The following is a 15,529-nucleotide window of genomic DNA, read 5'->3' on the forward strand; positions in this document are numbered from 1 at the left end:
GAGAGCTCAGCCAGCAGGTTTCAAGTGTAGGAGCGGGGAAACAAAATAAGCCTTTTGGGGGCCCATAAAACTGAACCCCCTGAAGAAAAGTTCACCAAGCCTGGATGCTATTACCAGGAAGGCCTCCTGAAGCCACCTTGAAAGTCTGGTGCCTCTAACTTCAAAAAACGTGCAGCCTGCTTACACACACTCAGAAATTCCCCATTGGCTACAATGCAGCCAAGGAACTGCAAGCAGAGAATCTGGGCAAATTTCTTGGGGAGCCTGACACATTTTTAAAGCTACTGGCACCAACGTTTTAGGGTCCTGATGAAACTGTCCTGATAATACCATCCGAGTTTTGTGAAGTATGGTTCAGGGGAGTCAAAATTTTGGGCCCTCAAATGGCTAGTCCCCATCTCCTGTTAGCTTCCATTGGAAACAATGGGGGATGGGGCACCTTCTTTGGGGGTCCATAACTTTGAACTCTCTGAACCAAACCTCACCAAAACATAAAAAACAGCAAAAATACCCCAAAAAGCCTGAATGATTATTGCCATCTCAAGCACTTGCCTTGCTCTGGTTTCTGTTCCTGTTTTCTCTCATTGATGTGAGGATCTAATTAAAGGCTTTTGAGTTTGGCCAATTAAAAGTTTAGGAGTGCCCTGTGCCTTTTTGTTAAGAAGGTTGGCACTGTTGTCAGGAATTCTACATTTTATTCATAAACAGTCTATCCTTCCAGACTCGACCAATTTAGCTATGCTGTTCCATGCTTCTGTAACTCCCAGAGTGGATTACAGGAATAGTCTCTATTCAAGAGGGACAACTTTGAAGCTTCAGCTGATACCAAAATACATCTACATACCTCATACTTGGTACAGGTCAGCCTACACATAATATTTTAAAATAAGAACTGGGTTCCAGTTTGCTTCCAGGATCAGTTCAAGGCACTCTTCGCAATAGATATAGAAAAGTCACATCCTTAACACAATGTTTCTCACTCTGCCGCTCACAGAAAGCCATGTTCACAATTCCCAGCAACCAAAACAGTGACATGGCCGCTGCACGCCTAGCACTTCACCCACCACAGACATAATAATATTACAGATATAGATACTAATACTAAATATATAACTTTTAACTGCCTGTGCATTTAATTACCTGTCTGGCAGCTTAACACATGACTGTGCCTCTGACTCGAGAAGCAATTTGAACCCTTTCATACATTTGAGATTAAGGCTGGTTGTTGCTTTTAATAACTGAAAGTGCACAAAAGTATGTTCAGTATGTTGAGAGGAGCACTGAACGTACTGGCTAATTCTAAGATCTTTAGAAGTTAGTTGGCTCATTTCCACAAGTTCATATGTGTATTTTGACATAACTGTCTTGCCAATTTATTAGAGTTCTTCAATTCCACATATACCATCTACAGACCTGAATCTCCAAGTTGTGAGCAGATTTGTTTCATTTCAATAATTTCAAATGAGGAATGGATTATTCACCAGAAGTAAATGTTTGTCACAGTTCTTAAAATCACTTTAACTGGCCTCATAATTCTCATTCAGTTCAACCAGCACTTTACAGCATTAACAGCATCACAGTTCTGCTTTATCACTTTCTGCATGTTTGAACAAAGGATGATAATCTTCTTTGCTGACACTGCTGCAGAGTAACTGCAGTTTTGACAGAGAATGTTTTGACAACCATGTACAGCCTGTACACATTTTTATTCTTGACTCACATGTTCACATTTAATTCATGCAAGTACCGAGTATCGTCACAGAGAAATGCAACTGAGAGCTCTCCTAAGCCCACAAAGGCAACTAACAAATCAAAACATAATTAATTTAAAAACTTATGTACATCTTAAAAACTATTTAAAGAAAAAATATTATTGAAGCAATTAAAATCAGAACTAAAATACATACAAAAACATTAAAATAACAATTAAAACAATTGCAATCAAGCCTCTGATGGGATATTTTGGTAATCTTAACTGCAAAAGCCTGCTGTGGCCAGTAGGATATTAGCAGGCACTAACAGAAGGGAAATTTGTACGCTCTTTACTTCCCTCTATATCCCCCCTCCCCCCCCCCCCACTCTGCACCAGCACAAGGCAGAGAGTAAAATGTTACTGGGAGAAGAGCAAGCTGGCTGTGGAGTGGGGAAAAGGGTATGCACACAAACACTGTGGACAGCTTACTTCTGTCCCAGTGCAGTGATGGAGGTGGGGTTTACTCCCTTTTCTCTACAACCCAGCTTTCTAACATCCTGGCAGCTATCTGGCTGTTTGGATGAAAGGGCAGAGAGTAAGAAGAAGGATGGGGGTCCTTTTATTTCCATTCCCAAAGGAAGAGTGGTCATTACTGCCAGCAGAGAAAATTCCAATGAATCTGGTGTGAGCCAATAAGCCCACCAGTCTGGCCTAGGGGCAAGCAGACCAGCGCTACCAATGGGTTGGTCAGTAACTAAGCAGGTAGGTAAGGCTGCCACCAACAGGCACAGGCAGGCAACTCCCAGTCTTGTCTCTCTGTTCTTGGGCCCACAGTTATTGGAACAAAAGTGAGCAGGCCCACCAAGGCATAGCAGATGGGGTGAATGTGAGCAGCCTAGAGGCCAAGTCCCGAGCCTCACTATCCCTTCCTGGATCTGCCACCACCAGGCTGGAAGAAAGCAGGCTGGAAAGGGTGCCACCACTGTGTGGGAGGTAAGCAAATAAGTGAAGATGCAGCCACCACGCATAATCTAGAGGTGCAGTGCTTGGCCTCATCTCCTTCTACATAGGACTGCCATTGCTGGGTCAGGCAGGAGGCAAGCATGCCGGTCAGACTGCCCCTGCTGTGTGGAAGGCAAGTAGGTTAGTGAGTATGCTGCCTCCAGGCAGAAGCCGTAGATTTAATGCCCAGCCTGGGGCCTCTGCTAGCTCACCTTTGCCCAGTGGCCCTAAAGGCTGACAGAGGGCTGTTGCCAACAGGGCTATTCAGACAGGGTCAAGCCAAGAGAAGCAAGCAGTTACAGCCTTGTATGAGTTGCCCTCCATCAATCTGCCCCTACCACAGCAAAAGGCTCTCAGTTTTATTTCTCTCCTGTTCTCCAGTGATAACTTGTGCACAACCACCTCCCAACCAAAAGCACTGCCAAGCAACAGCCCCACCCATGTCCTAGTAACACAGGACTGAGACAAGGAAATGTACAGGTAGACATTGTGTTTGGAAAGGCTGCTAAGAAAAGTGAGCCCCTTTCCTAATAGGACCCCACATGCCCACTTAGGTCCAGTTCTTTTGGGCTATGTCTTCTTTCTGCCAGTTGGGGCCATCTGTGTCAGCAGAATCTGCCCTTTCAGTTCCAGGCTCCAGTTTTACAGAATAGGTTGTCAAAGAACATGCAGAAGTTCCTTCAACACTCATGTTTTGCAGGGCTTACAAAATTGTCCTTGTCTACAAGCTCGTGTATGTTTGCAACTCTTGTCTAGTTGCCAATTTAATCGGGTGTTCAGATTTTTTTTAAACTGTGTTTTATGCTATTATCTGCGATTGACTATAAGCAGCATTGAGCTTTGGCTGAAGGCAAGGTATAAATTTTTAAATAATCACAGTGAAGAGCAGAACTGGTACCACTGTAAGCATCCTTGCATAAAATACCATATATGAATCTACTCACAAAATCAGCTTCAAGTTTTCCCATTTCTTGTTTGTAGCTCCTCATTCTGCTGCTGTACATGCCTCGGCTTTGTGGAGGGATTTCTCGAACTTCAAGTTCCATTTGTTCCAGCTAGTGAATAAAATATACAGAGAGGAAGAGAAGACAGAATAAGAAAAACAGATAAAACATGTCAATTTGACTTACTAGAAATAATTCAGGAAGGAATTCAAGAAGGAAATAGATAATTTAATCCTACAAAATGGTGTGGCATTATAAAAGTCTTTACAATAGATCCATTGTGGAATAAGCTTTCATGAGCTAAAACTCATCTTGTCAGATACATGAACTTGTAATAATGACAGACATACTCATACACACACATGGAAATGGTGGGGTCACAGGGCAATGAAATGCAAAGAACAAAAATGAGTTTGACATTTCTTTGCATAACTGAAATATATACATAACTATAACAGAGTAATACATTTATAAAAGTAGTCAGCATGAAATACTATCTTCAAAATTGTGCTCTGCTAGTTTAACACCAATCATGAGAAGGAAATCATGGGTTCTGATCAAATCTGAATCCCTCAATCTCGGTCTCTCACATACAGCATACAGGGGTGACTTTGGGTCAGTCACACACTCTTAGCCTAATCTACCATGCAGAGTTGTTGTGAAAAGAAAATGGAGGACTGAAGAATGATGTAAGCCATAATTTACTATTTTTGGTTTAATAATAATATAGTAGCACAAAAGTAATGCATGATTTTTCTTCATGGAAAGAGAATTTTGGGGAGGGTTGATTATGAATGATGAAAGAACAGTTTCTGTAGAACAGAACAGCAGCGAACAAAGCTAAGGCGAACAAACACCGTTTTCACACCGCTGTTTTTGGCCCATGCGGAATCTGCCTTTGAGAAGGCCAGGTCTCCGACCATAGTAAAATCCAACTGCAACAACATTCTAGATGAAATTTTGGCCAAAGATTTGTGTGCGTGTTAGATATGTTCAATGGTTACCCAACATCTGTAAGCATGGTCAATGTAAAATGCAGCAGGTTATGCACTGTGACACCATCCATCTCAAAGCAGTAGCACCACTTCTTTAATGGTGCTACTTTAATTTATGCCAGGCAGCCCAATGCGGGGGATGTGTTGGTATATGGAGCCAGTGCAGGACCACGCTGGCACATCTGTCCCACCCGCCAGCATAAGTGGCACTTACGGCAGCGGGGGGGGGGGGACTCGGAGGCAGGCGGCTGCTGCACAGCTCAGTGGCACCCAACAGGGAAATGTCTGCCTCCTGAAAAGTTGTGCTGGCCTAAACTTGGCTGCCGGCACAGCTGGGAACGTTCCAGGAGAATTCCCAGGGGTGGAGCTGATGTTGGAGAGTTTCCACCATACTTTCAGGCCAAGAAGGCCCCTGGCATTTTGGGTTATGGAGGGCTTTTCACGCGGCCGGGTTTTTTTCCCTTCTTGCTGACTTCCCAATGCCACCTAGAAAGACCCCTGGGAGCAGCACAGTAACAAAGCCAACCTGGATTGGTCTGTAAGTTTCCTCCCTGTCCTAGCATGGTTCACTCCTTCAGATCATAAGCTATAACCAGAAGAATATCTTTTGAGAGGCTATCCTCAAGCCCATGATCTTGTAAATAGATATTATAAACCATTTATCCTTTAGCTCAGAAGTCCTAAACTCTGTTATTAGGGCTTCTTTTTTCACTACTTTTCCAGATCTCTTCTGCCTGCTATCATTCTTGCAGTTGTATTTGCTGCCCAATTATATTGCAGAAAGCTTTCTAGTAGCAGTGTTGCAATGAAAATCCCTGTAAAATATAATAAAAGGTGAAAGAGTGAGCAACAAAGATGAACTCATGAAATTTCCTTAGGACTTCAGGGGATGCAACTCTCAGTTCCAAGTTTCGTCATATAGCTGTGGCAGTGGAAGACTTTTGGCCAGGTTCATTGTTCAGTAGAAGAGTACTAACTTTGAATTATCAATTCAGTCCCCAGCATTTTCAATTAAACAGTGTCACTCAGCACATCTTAGAAATACCTCTGTCTGAGCTCTGAAAATGTACTGTCATCTGAACCTGGGTTAGGGAGACCAATGATCTGACTTAGAGTAAAGTTACTTCATGTGAAGGCATTTTATACAACCATTTTTTCCCAAGATAAAAAGCAGAGTTAAATTGCGAGTCAACAATCCTTTGAATGATCAAAGGGGTTAAGAATCATCTTTCTTTCCTCTCAGGAATGGAAATTGCCAGGTTGTCAACTCAGGTGAGCAAAGTCTACAGTATCACACAGAAACATGGTGACTCATGAACGACTAAAGACAGTATGTTATTTATGTTATTTAAAATTGTTCATGTATTCCAATTTTAGTATATGTGCTGCCAAAGCACATGACACATATAGTAACCCTGTGGCCATCAAACAACAGCAACCTACACTTACTAACGAACAGAAGATCCAACCAATTTTCTATATTGTTTGTCAAAAGTATGCCAGTAAATTACAAATGGGGCTTGTCCCTTGAACTGCTTCAAGTTTGTGGTGTACTTGGAGCTGGTTTCATTTTCTAAGTTAATAATAAAGTGCTTTGCTTGCCACCTGCTGACTGGAGAGAACAGGCACATAAAATGTAAAGTCTGTGCCAAATTAAGCTCTGGTTAACAAAGCTGCTACTTCATCCGAGCAAATTTCAATCTCATGTATGCACAAGATTCATTATTGCACATCCAATTATATTGTTGCACTAACAGAAAGGTGAATTTGGGCTTCATGCAAGACCCTTTTCAATTCAGTGTAAAAAATTAGCAGGTTCTTACACACATACTTCTGGATGGAAGGGGAACTAAGTACTTAACACTCTGGATCCAATGAAAAGTTAGGCATGCCTCAGTTTATTGATTCTGGTGAGCTCAGCTGTGCCTAACTCTGCACGGAATTAATATTGTGAGAGTTACAGGACTGGGGTGGTAAGGTTTCAAGTTTGATTTCTATGTCCTCCTTTCAAGGGAACCTTTTAATGAGTTATGTTACTTAGCCAGTTTTGTTCAAGTTGATTCTTATATACAAACCTTGACATTAATCATAACAACTTAGATAACTGCTTGAAGCCAATAATTGCATTAAGCACCTGTCAATAATTGCATTAAGCACCTGTCTCTTTTTCTCCTTGTAAAGCTGCTGAATCTGGAAGGTGGGGCTTAACAGGGGTTAACAGAGTTCATCTCTTGTTCCTCTTTGTCCTAGAGGTGGGGCTTTTGTCCTGAGAGGTGGGGCTTTAGTTCAGTCTCTGGAACCAGCGGCCCGCGCCTAACGGCGCGCGCAATTTTAATTCAATTTTAATTTAATTTTTTTTTAAATTAATAAGGACACATTTGACAGATAGTACGTGCAAATAGCTCCAGGGGGGCAGTGACTAAAAGCGTAATATTTAAATATCTAAACAAATCAGATATGAAGGCAGAAAGCCAGCGGGGGGATGGGGGCTTTCCAGTGTTTTGCACTGAGTGTCACATGTATGACTATCTGCCACTAGGACAGAAGTCGTGGGTGTGCCCTCGCTGCAATGAGCTCCTGGCACTCAAGGAACGTGTGCGTTCTCTTGAAGCCAAGGTGGCAGACCTGGAGAAGCTGAAAGAGGCAGAGAGGGTGACAGACGAGGCTTTCAGGGACCTAACAGCCGGGTCCCACTCCCAAGGTGACATCTCTTCAGATGTCATGGAGAATGAAGGCCTTGGGGATGGAGGGTGCCAGTCTGAGGTGGGGGAGATGCTCCCTTAGATGGGATCCCTTCCTTAACTGGTGATCAGCTATCCCTCTCAAGACTGAGGATACCCTCGGGAGGTGGGGGCTCCTTGTAGTGGGTGATTCGATCATTAGAAATGTAGAGAGTTGGGTCTGTGAGAGGCGTGATGACCGCATGGTGACTTGCCTGCCTGGTGCGAAGGTTGCGGATGTCACGCTTTGTCTGGATAGGCTTTTAGACAGTGCTGGGGTGGAGTCAGCAGTTGTGGTCCACATTGGCACCAACGACATTGGGAAATGTAGCCGGGAGGTTCTGGAAGCTAAATTTAGGCTGCTAGGAAAAAGGTTGAAGTCCAGAACCCCCAAGGTGGCATTCTCAGAAATGCTACCCGTTCCACGCGCAGGGCGAGCTAGGCAAGTGGAGATACAGGGTCTCAATGCGTGGATGAGAAGGTGGTGTAAGGCAGAGGGTTTCAGATTTGTCAGGAACTGGGGAACCTTTTGGGACAAGGTAGGCCTGTACAAACGGGACGGGCTTCATCTTAACCAAAGAGGAACCAGGCTGCTGGCGCTCAACATTAAAAAGGTGGCAGAACAGCTTTTAAACTGATCACTGGGGGAAAGCCGACAGGAGCTGAGGTGACTTCGGTTCGGAATACAGTATCTATGGGGATGCAGACAGAGAGGGAGGTTTTTCTAAATCAACCACATACAAGTGAGGAACATAGCAATGTGCATGTGACAAGGGATAGTGTCTACAAAAGACTTGAGGGTAAAGCACATAAATCCCAGGTTAAGGACAGAGACAGGGTATACAGGTGTCTCTATGGTAATAGTAGAAGCATTCGACCTAAAATGGGGGAGCTAGAGTACAGAGTTTTGAAGGAGGACTTAGATATAGTGGGCATTACAGAGACATGGTGGAATGAGGAGAACCAGTGGGATGCTGTTATACCAGGATACTGGCTCTATAGGAAGGATAGGACAGGGCGCATTGGGGGTGGAGTTGCCCTTTACATCAAAGAGAGCATAGTATCACATAAAATAGACAATGCAAGGGGAGCTGGTTCCCCTACAGAATCACTGTGGATATCAATACCAGGTGTGAAGGACAGTTTAATATTAGGAATATATTATCGTCCCCCTGACCAAAGTGCACAAGAGGATTCTGAGATGGAAAAAGAAATTAGAGAGGCCAACAAAAACAAAAATGTAGTGGTAATGGGTGATTTTAACTATCCCCATATAAACTGGAAAAATGCATGTTCAGGTCATAGTAAGGAGAGAGCATTCCTGGATATGCTAAATGACTGTGGCTTAGAGCAGATGGTTGTGGAACCAACCAGGGGAGAGGTGATCCTAGATCTAATTCTATGTGGGACCCAGGACCTGGTTCAGGAAGTCAGTGTTGTTGAGCCGATAGGGAACAGCAACCACAATGCTGTCAGATTCAGTATCTCAGCATGCGAACAAGTGGCAACTACTAATGTAGTTACATTCGCCTTCAGAAAGGGAAATTTCTCAAAGATGAGGGGGATCTAGCGTATGAAGCTGAAAGGGAAAATCAAGAGAGTCAAAACTGTCCAGGATGCTTGGAGGTTATTTAAAAACACAGTAATAAAAGCTCAGCTGGAATGTGTTCCACAGGTTAGAAAAGGCAGCACCCAGTCCAAAAGAAAGCCACCATGGTTAACAAGAGAGGTTGAGGAAATTATCAGAAAAAAGAAAATGTCTTTTAGAAAATGGAAGTCCAGTTTGGCTGATGAAGAATATGAGAGGGAACACAAATGGTGGCAAAAGAGAAGCAAGTTAGCTGTAAGGGAGGCAAAAGGATTATGAGGAACGCATGGCTGCGTAACATCAAGACCAGCAACAAACAGTTCTTCAAGTACATCAAAAGCAGGAAGCCAGCAAGGGAAGCGGTAGGCCCGTTAGATGACAAAGGAACAAAGGGTGTGCTAAAAGATGGCAGGGAGATTGCAGAGAAGCTGAATGAATTCTTTGCATCTGTCTTCACCCAAGAGGAGGTGAGGAACATTCCTGCACCTGAACCAAGCTTCTTAGGAGGCTAATCCGAGGAACTAGCGAAGATAGTGATAGACAGGGAAGAAGTTCTGGCAGCCATTGATAAACTAAATGTTACCAAATCCCCTGGCCCAGATTGCATTCACCCAAGAGTTCTTAAAGAGCTCAAGCATGAAATTGCTGATCTTCTCACTTTAATATGCAACTTATCCCTGAAATCAGGCTCCATCCCTGAAGACTGGAAGATGGCCAATGTCACACCAATCTTTAAGAAAGGATCTAGGGGGGACCCGGGAAATTACAGGCCAGTCAGTTTGACATCTGTTCCTGGTAAATTAGTAGAATCTATCATTAAAGATAAAATTATAAAACATGTAGAAAAGCAAGAACTGCTGAGAAAGAGTCAGCATGGCTTTTGCAGAGGCAATCCTGTCTTACAAACTTACTAGAGTTCTTTGAGGGTGTAAACAGGCATGTGGACAGGGGTGAACCGGTGGACATTGTCTACTTGGATTTCCAAAAGGCTTTTGACAAAGTTCCTCACCAGAGACTGTTGAGAAAACTCAGCAATGAAGGAATAAGAGGGGAAGTCCTCCTATGGATTAAAAACTGGTTGAGAAACAGGAAACAAAGAGTGGGTGTAAATGGGAAGTTCTCACAATAGAGAGATGTCGGGAGTGGTGTCCCCCAAGGATCCATTTTGGGACCAGTGCTCTTTAACCTATTCATAAATGACCTGGAAGTAGGGGTGGGTAGCGTGGTGGCCAAGTTTGCAGATGATACAAAATTATGTAGGGTGGTGAGAACCACAAAGGATTGCGAAGAGCTCCAAGCGGACCTTGATAAATTAGGTGAGTGGGCTCAGAAATGGGAAATGCAGTTCAATGTAGCAAAATGTAAAGTGATGCACATAGGGGCAAAAAATCCAAACTTCACATACACGCTACAGGGGTCAGTGCTATCAGTCACAGACCAGGAAAGGGATTTAGGCGTCTTAGTTGATAGTTCCATGGGAATGTCAACTCAATGCATGGCAGCTGTGAAAAAGGCAAACTCTATGCTGGGGATCATTAGGAAAGGAATTGAGAATAAAACTGCAAAGATTGTCATGCCCTTATATAAAGCAGTGGTGCGACCGCACTTGGAGTACTGTGTCCAGTTCTGGTCGCCGCATCTCAAAAAGGATATTGAGGAGATAGAAAAAGTGCAGAGAAGGGCAACAAGGATGATTGAAGGACAGGAGCACCTTCCCTATGAGGAGAGGCTGCAGCTTTGGGACTCTTTAGTTTGGAGAGAGGAGGCGGCTGAGGGGGATATGATTGAAGTCTATAAAATTATGCATGGGGTAGAAAATGTTGACAGAGAGAAATTTCTCTCTCTTTCTCACAATACTAGAACCAGGGGGCATTCATTGAAAATGCTGTGGGGAAGAATTAGGACTAATAAAAGGAAACACTTCTTCACGCAACGTGTGATTGGTGTTTGGAATATGCTGCCACAGGAGGTGGTGATGGCCACTAACCTGAATAGCTTTAAAAGGGCTTGGACAGATTTATGGAGGAGAAGTCAATCTATGGCTACCAATCTTGATCCTCTTTTATCTGAGATTGCAAATGCCTTAACAGACCAGGTGATCGGGAGCAACAGCCGCAGAAGGCCATTGCGTTCACATCCTACATGTGAGCTCCCAAAGGCACCTGGTGGGCCACTGCGAGTAGCAGAGAGCTGGACTAGATGGACTTTGGTCTGATCCAGCTGGCTTGTTCTTATGTTCTTATGTTCTTAGAAGAGTTAGCAACAAGATCTAAAAACAAAACTGTAAACGAAAAATGAAGTATATTACATGAAGATCATCATTAGAATGGAAATGTTAAGACTAGATTTCTTTTTAATCTTAGAGAAAAGTCATCCAATTTTTTTCACATTACAACACAAGAAGAAAAAATAATGAGCTGTTAGCTCAACTTCTACTCATTCAAATGTTTAATAGAGGGAAGTAGCAGAGAGAAGTAGCTTTGAATTATTTGTTATCATCAAGAGATATCATCATTTCTTGTATCACTTTAATAGTTGCTTTTTTCTTAAAGGATTATGATAAAAGGAAATAGTATCCCATAACTATTTAGTTATCAATATCATTTCTAGTTCTTTGGACTACATTTTAAGTTGTACATGTGGTTTGTTGCTGTTACTGCTTGTAATGATCTATATTTCCAGCACTAAAGTATAAATACTCTTCTCGATCATAGTTTATTACCTTTAGTGGATTCCACCACAAAGTATGGCAAATAATTTTAACCAATTTGCATCTTATTAAAAGGACTGAGCAAAGGAAGGAAGCAACAAGTCCACTGAAATAATCTTCCTCTTAATTACATGAAGCAACAGTTGAGCTGGAGCATATTTTAATAGCATCTCAGTAGTTCCACTGCTATTCAGAAGTCCATTATTCTAACAGATAGAGAACTGAGGAATCCTTATACCGATAAAAAGTGTCACTGCGCAAAAGTATAATGGAAGCTGTTAACTATTATTCATTGAAAGGTGCATAACATGAGGCAATCAGGGCAAAGTTGGTTATTCCTTTACTGAAACGGACAGTGTTTGCCATGATCAACTGAACACTCTTCATCAATAGTTAATGTCATTATGCGGCCTACGGCTGCAAGTTCAACAGACCTGCTATATAACAGAGTTCTCTAGAATTAACTACTGCCTCATTAGCAGAAAGCAAATGACAGTAGAACTTGAAAAAATAGAGAGAAGCCAGCATCCTGCAAGAAAACTAACACTAGCTTAGAAGTAGACAGATACATACTGCTCACAAGGGATCAGAGAAAACATATACATTCATTCAATTCAAGGCAAACAAATGCACATAAACATATACATTCATTCAATTCAAGACAAACAAATGCACATAAACATTTACATTCTCTTTTTCAGAACTGTACTAGAAACTTAAACCGCACACACAAAACTCTGTCCTATTTCAATGAACCTCTCAAAAATGTACTGTGAAAAGGAGTATTCAAAAAGAGTATGCAAAAAAGCGTCTCCACCATCAGGAAACCCCCATTGGGCTTAATGGACCTAATACCACCTTTTCAGGGGCTTAAGTCTGAAGCCCCAGCTGCCAGGACAATGAAGACAAAGGCTAGGAGAAAGTTGACTATTGTCTGCACCTCTCCCAGCCACACCCCCAGACCACCCCCACTAGGCCAGTGGGGAGGGTCTCAGCAACCACCTGCTAGAGGATTTGCCACTCCGCCAGGGCAAGTGCCCCGCAGAGAGCAAATCCATCAGCACAAGCCCATGCCACTCCCTCCAACAGTTCCCTTCCCCCTTGGATAAGGCTGATAATCTCTCTCAGGAGGGAATTTTATGTCAATTCACCACCCTCAGCAGTTTATTTCTATTACCTACTCGACTTGCTGCTCTCTCACGCCCCTTGGTCACTCCCCACTATAAAAAAAGATGGACATCATTTCAACTGTTAGTAAGAAGTAGACAATGCAAGCTTGAAGAAATATGCACACAAAACAGTGTACTTCTAATAAGTGAGGTGAGGTAGTACATTTTCATTTTTGCAATAAGAGTGTCCATTTAACAAAAGCAAAACTTTGTTACTTACAAGTTCTTTTGCTTCTTCTAGTTGCTTTTCCACATTTGAAACCATTTGCTTCTTCTCATCTAAAAAACAGGAAAATGAGAGTACATATGAAATATGGGGGTTTGTTTACTCAAATGATCAGACTCCTCTACAGGTCTATGGATTATTTAGCACACAGTCGAATCCATTTTTGTGGGTATATGCTAACGTGTGGTTTGCCTACTTAGGCTATAGATTGCTATTAGTCCTGCATTGTGATTTAATACTCAATGTGACTTACAGCACAATAAAACAAAAATAAAATGCTTTGTTGTTGTTTTTTTAAAAAAGTTAAGGCGTGATTGAAAAAACAAAGACAGCAGCCAACAAAAAAATCCCCCAGGGCTTCAGAAATCTTATGCTTTGTTTTAAAAAAATCCTCTGGGGAAGGATCCTGATGTAGTTTAATTGACAAGGTATTCAACAGCCTCTGATTATGATGAATAAACACTGGTCAACGCACGATGATAATTTCAACAGGACCTTCTCTTCTGGAGTCCAGCCTGGGTTCACACACCGTAATTTGTCGCAGGGACATGGTTTCCTCCCAGCACTCCACAGGTTTCCCCACCCCCTCCCTTCCTTACCCAAGGACCACAGGATACCTTGCATATGCAACCCCACCTCTGGATTTACCAACAAACACCATAGCTTCCTGGAAGCCAGAAGAAGCTGCAGGGAACTGGCTGATTTACCTGGGGCAGCAGCAGCAGGCCTCAACTATTCCACTGAGAAGGGTGGAGCCAGCACTGGCCAGAACAGGCTGGAGTCAGAGAAAAGAACCTAGAGTCCTGATGGGCCAATCCCAAGCTGGCAGGACTCGACAGACAGCCTGCCGACCACAAGTAGACTGGAATAGGGAGCCCCAAGTGGAGAGGGACACTTGGGAGGGATAAAAGGAACACAGGGGAGGAGGACAAGAGGAAAGGGAAGAGAGAGTTGAAAAGGGTGCAAGAGTGCTGTAAATTGTTTGCCATTAAAGTCTGCTGGATGACCTCCGTGTGCTTCTTTCCTCTGTGGAGTTCACCAAGACACTGCCATTCCCTGCAAGGATGATGGGGAGGGAAGACGCTCACAGCTCAAGTAACTTTTTTTTCATTTCCTACCTTGTCACATCATATCTACACTTGTACAGTTGGCTGTTATCAAGAGCTAAATGGAGCATTAATATTATACTCATTCTGTCACTGGGGTCAGTGTATGGGCTGTCACATAAACAGCCTTTCATGACCTTGGACTGTCATATCTACAGGACCACACCTACCCTCATTCCTCTACCTGAAAGTTTTGATCATCTGAGCAGGGCCTTCTGCCAATGCCATCCTGCATATGGGCAAGATCAACAACTATCTGAACCTGTGCATTCTCTGTTGTGGTTCCCACTTGTGGAATGGGCCTCCTGGGGAGGTAAGGAAGGCTCCCACGTTTCTGGCATTCCATGAACTATGTAAAACAGAATGGTTCCAGAAGGTATGTAATGAAGACAACAGGACATAGGTATTGTTTGGCATTCCCTCACTAATTCTTATTAGCCCTTAGTAGTAGTATTTGAAATGACGTTTTTAATGTACACCACTCTGAGTTCATTGGAAGAAAGCCAATACAAAAATGTAATGTATAATAGAAATAGTATAGACAGAAAATATTACATGAAACAGACCAAAAGACTGCAACGGTTACACGACCAGAAAAGGAAAAGACAAATTTGGTACAAAGTCAAGTGAACCTCCCTTAAGAGGCTGGCACTTACACGCCATTTTCACAAACCACAACTTCGCATGATTTCCCACCCTTGTCTCACTCCTGGTCTGTGTTCACTATCATTCATCTAAACCTGGAAATGAACCTCCTGACTGAAGAGGGGGGGGCGGGGCGCGGGGGGCGCAGTGAAGAGAAAAGAGACACCAGCAGAGGAACACTGAAAGCAGGCTGGGGAACTGCGAAGGACTTTTTTCCCCTTCCACCAATTGCCCCCTACTTACCCCCCAGCAGCTTGGGCACCTTCCCGATGCGGTTCGTGATCTCGGCAGTGAGCACCGCAAAGTCCTGCTCGTAGCCCTCGAAGTCGGAGGACATTATAGCCAGGTGATCAGGCCCCAACAACAACAAAAACCCAACAGCAACGAACTGGAGAAGGAAAGTTGGCGTCTCCCCTAGAAACCCAGCCCAAACTCCACTCAGCTGCCGCTAGAGCCGCTGCTGCTGTCAGAGCGAAGACAATTCCGGGTGGTGCCTCATCAAAAATATTCCCCCTGTAAAACTTCCAGCTAGCTCCCACCGTTCCGCGATGTCATTCACCTTAACCAACAGTGTTTGCCTTGGACCTTTATACAGCTATCAGGAAACTTACAAGGCAGCCCTCTGAAAAATCATGCTATTTTGTATGTTATTAAAATTTTATTAAAAAATCCCAGCTGTTTTCGTCTGTCTCAGCTGAAACGAAAAGAAGTCTCGTGCGGACGCTGGCACG

At 43.2% G+C, this 15,529-nt stretch overlaps 1 protein-coding gene across 6 annotated transcripts in view; it reads right to left on the bottom strand.

The window, feature by feature from the left end:
• VTI1A (vesicle transport through interaction with t-SNAREs 1A) overlaps positions 1–15,287 on the bottom strand; it is a 312,235-nt gene extending 296,948 nt beyond the window's left edge. For all 6 annotated transcript variants that reach the window (XM_048505584.1, XM_048505587.1, XM_048505583.1 and 3 more), the window contains exons 1-3: positions 15,042–15,287; positions 13,042–13,100; positions 3,640–3,750 (exon numbers count right to left, since the gene is read on the bottom strand). In XM_048505584.1, the coding sequence (XP_048361541.1) occupies positions 3,640–3,750; positions 13,042–13,100; positions 15,042–15,135 (264 nt within the window). In that variant the 5' untranslated portion in view covers positions 15,136–15,287. The remainder of the gene's footprint in view (positions 1–3,639; positions 3,751–13,041; positions 13,101–15,041) is intronic.
• Between the last annotated feature and the right edge of the window lie 242 nt (positions 15,288–15,529).

The sequence above is a fragment of the Sphaerodactylus townsendi genome, linkage group LG08 (assembly GCF_021028975.2).
Source record: "Sphaerodactylus townsendi isolate TG3544 linkage group LG08, MPM_Stown_v2.3, whole genome shotgun sequence".
NCBI classification, from domain to species: domain Eukaryota; kingdom Metazoa; phylum Chordata; class Lepidosauria; order Squamata; family Sphaerodactylidae; genus Sphaerodactylus; species Sphaerodactylus townsendi.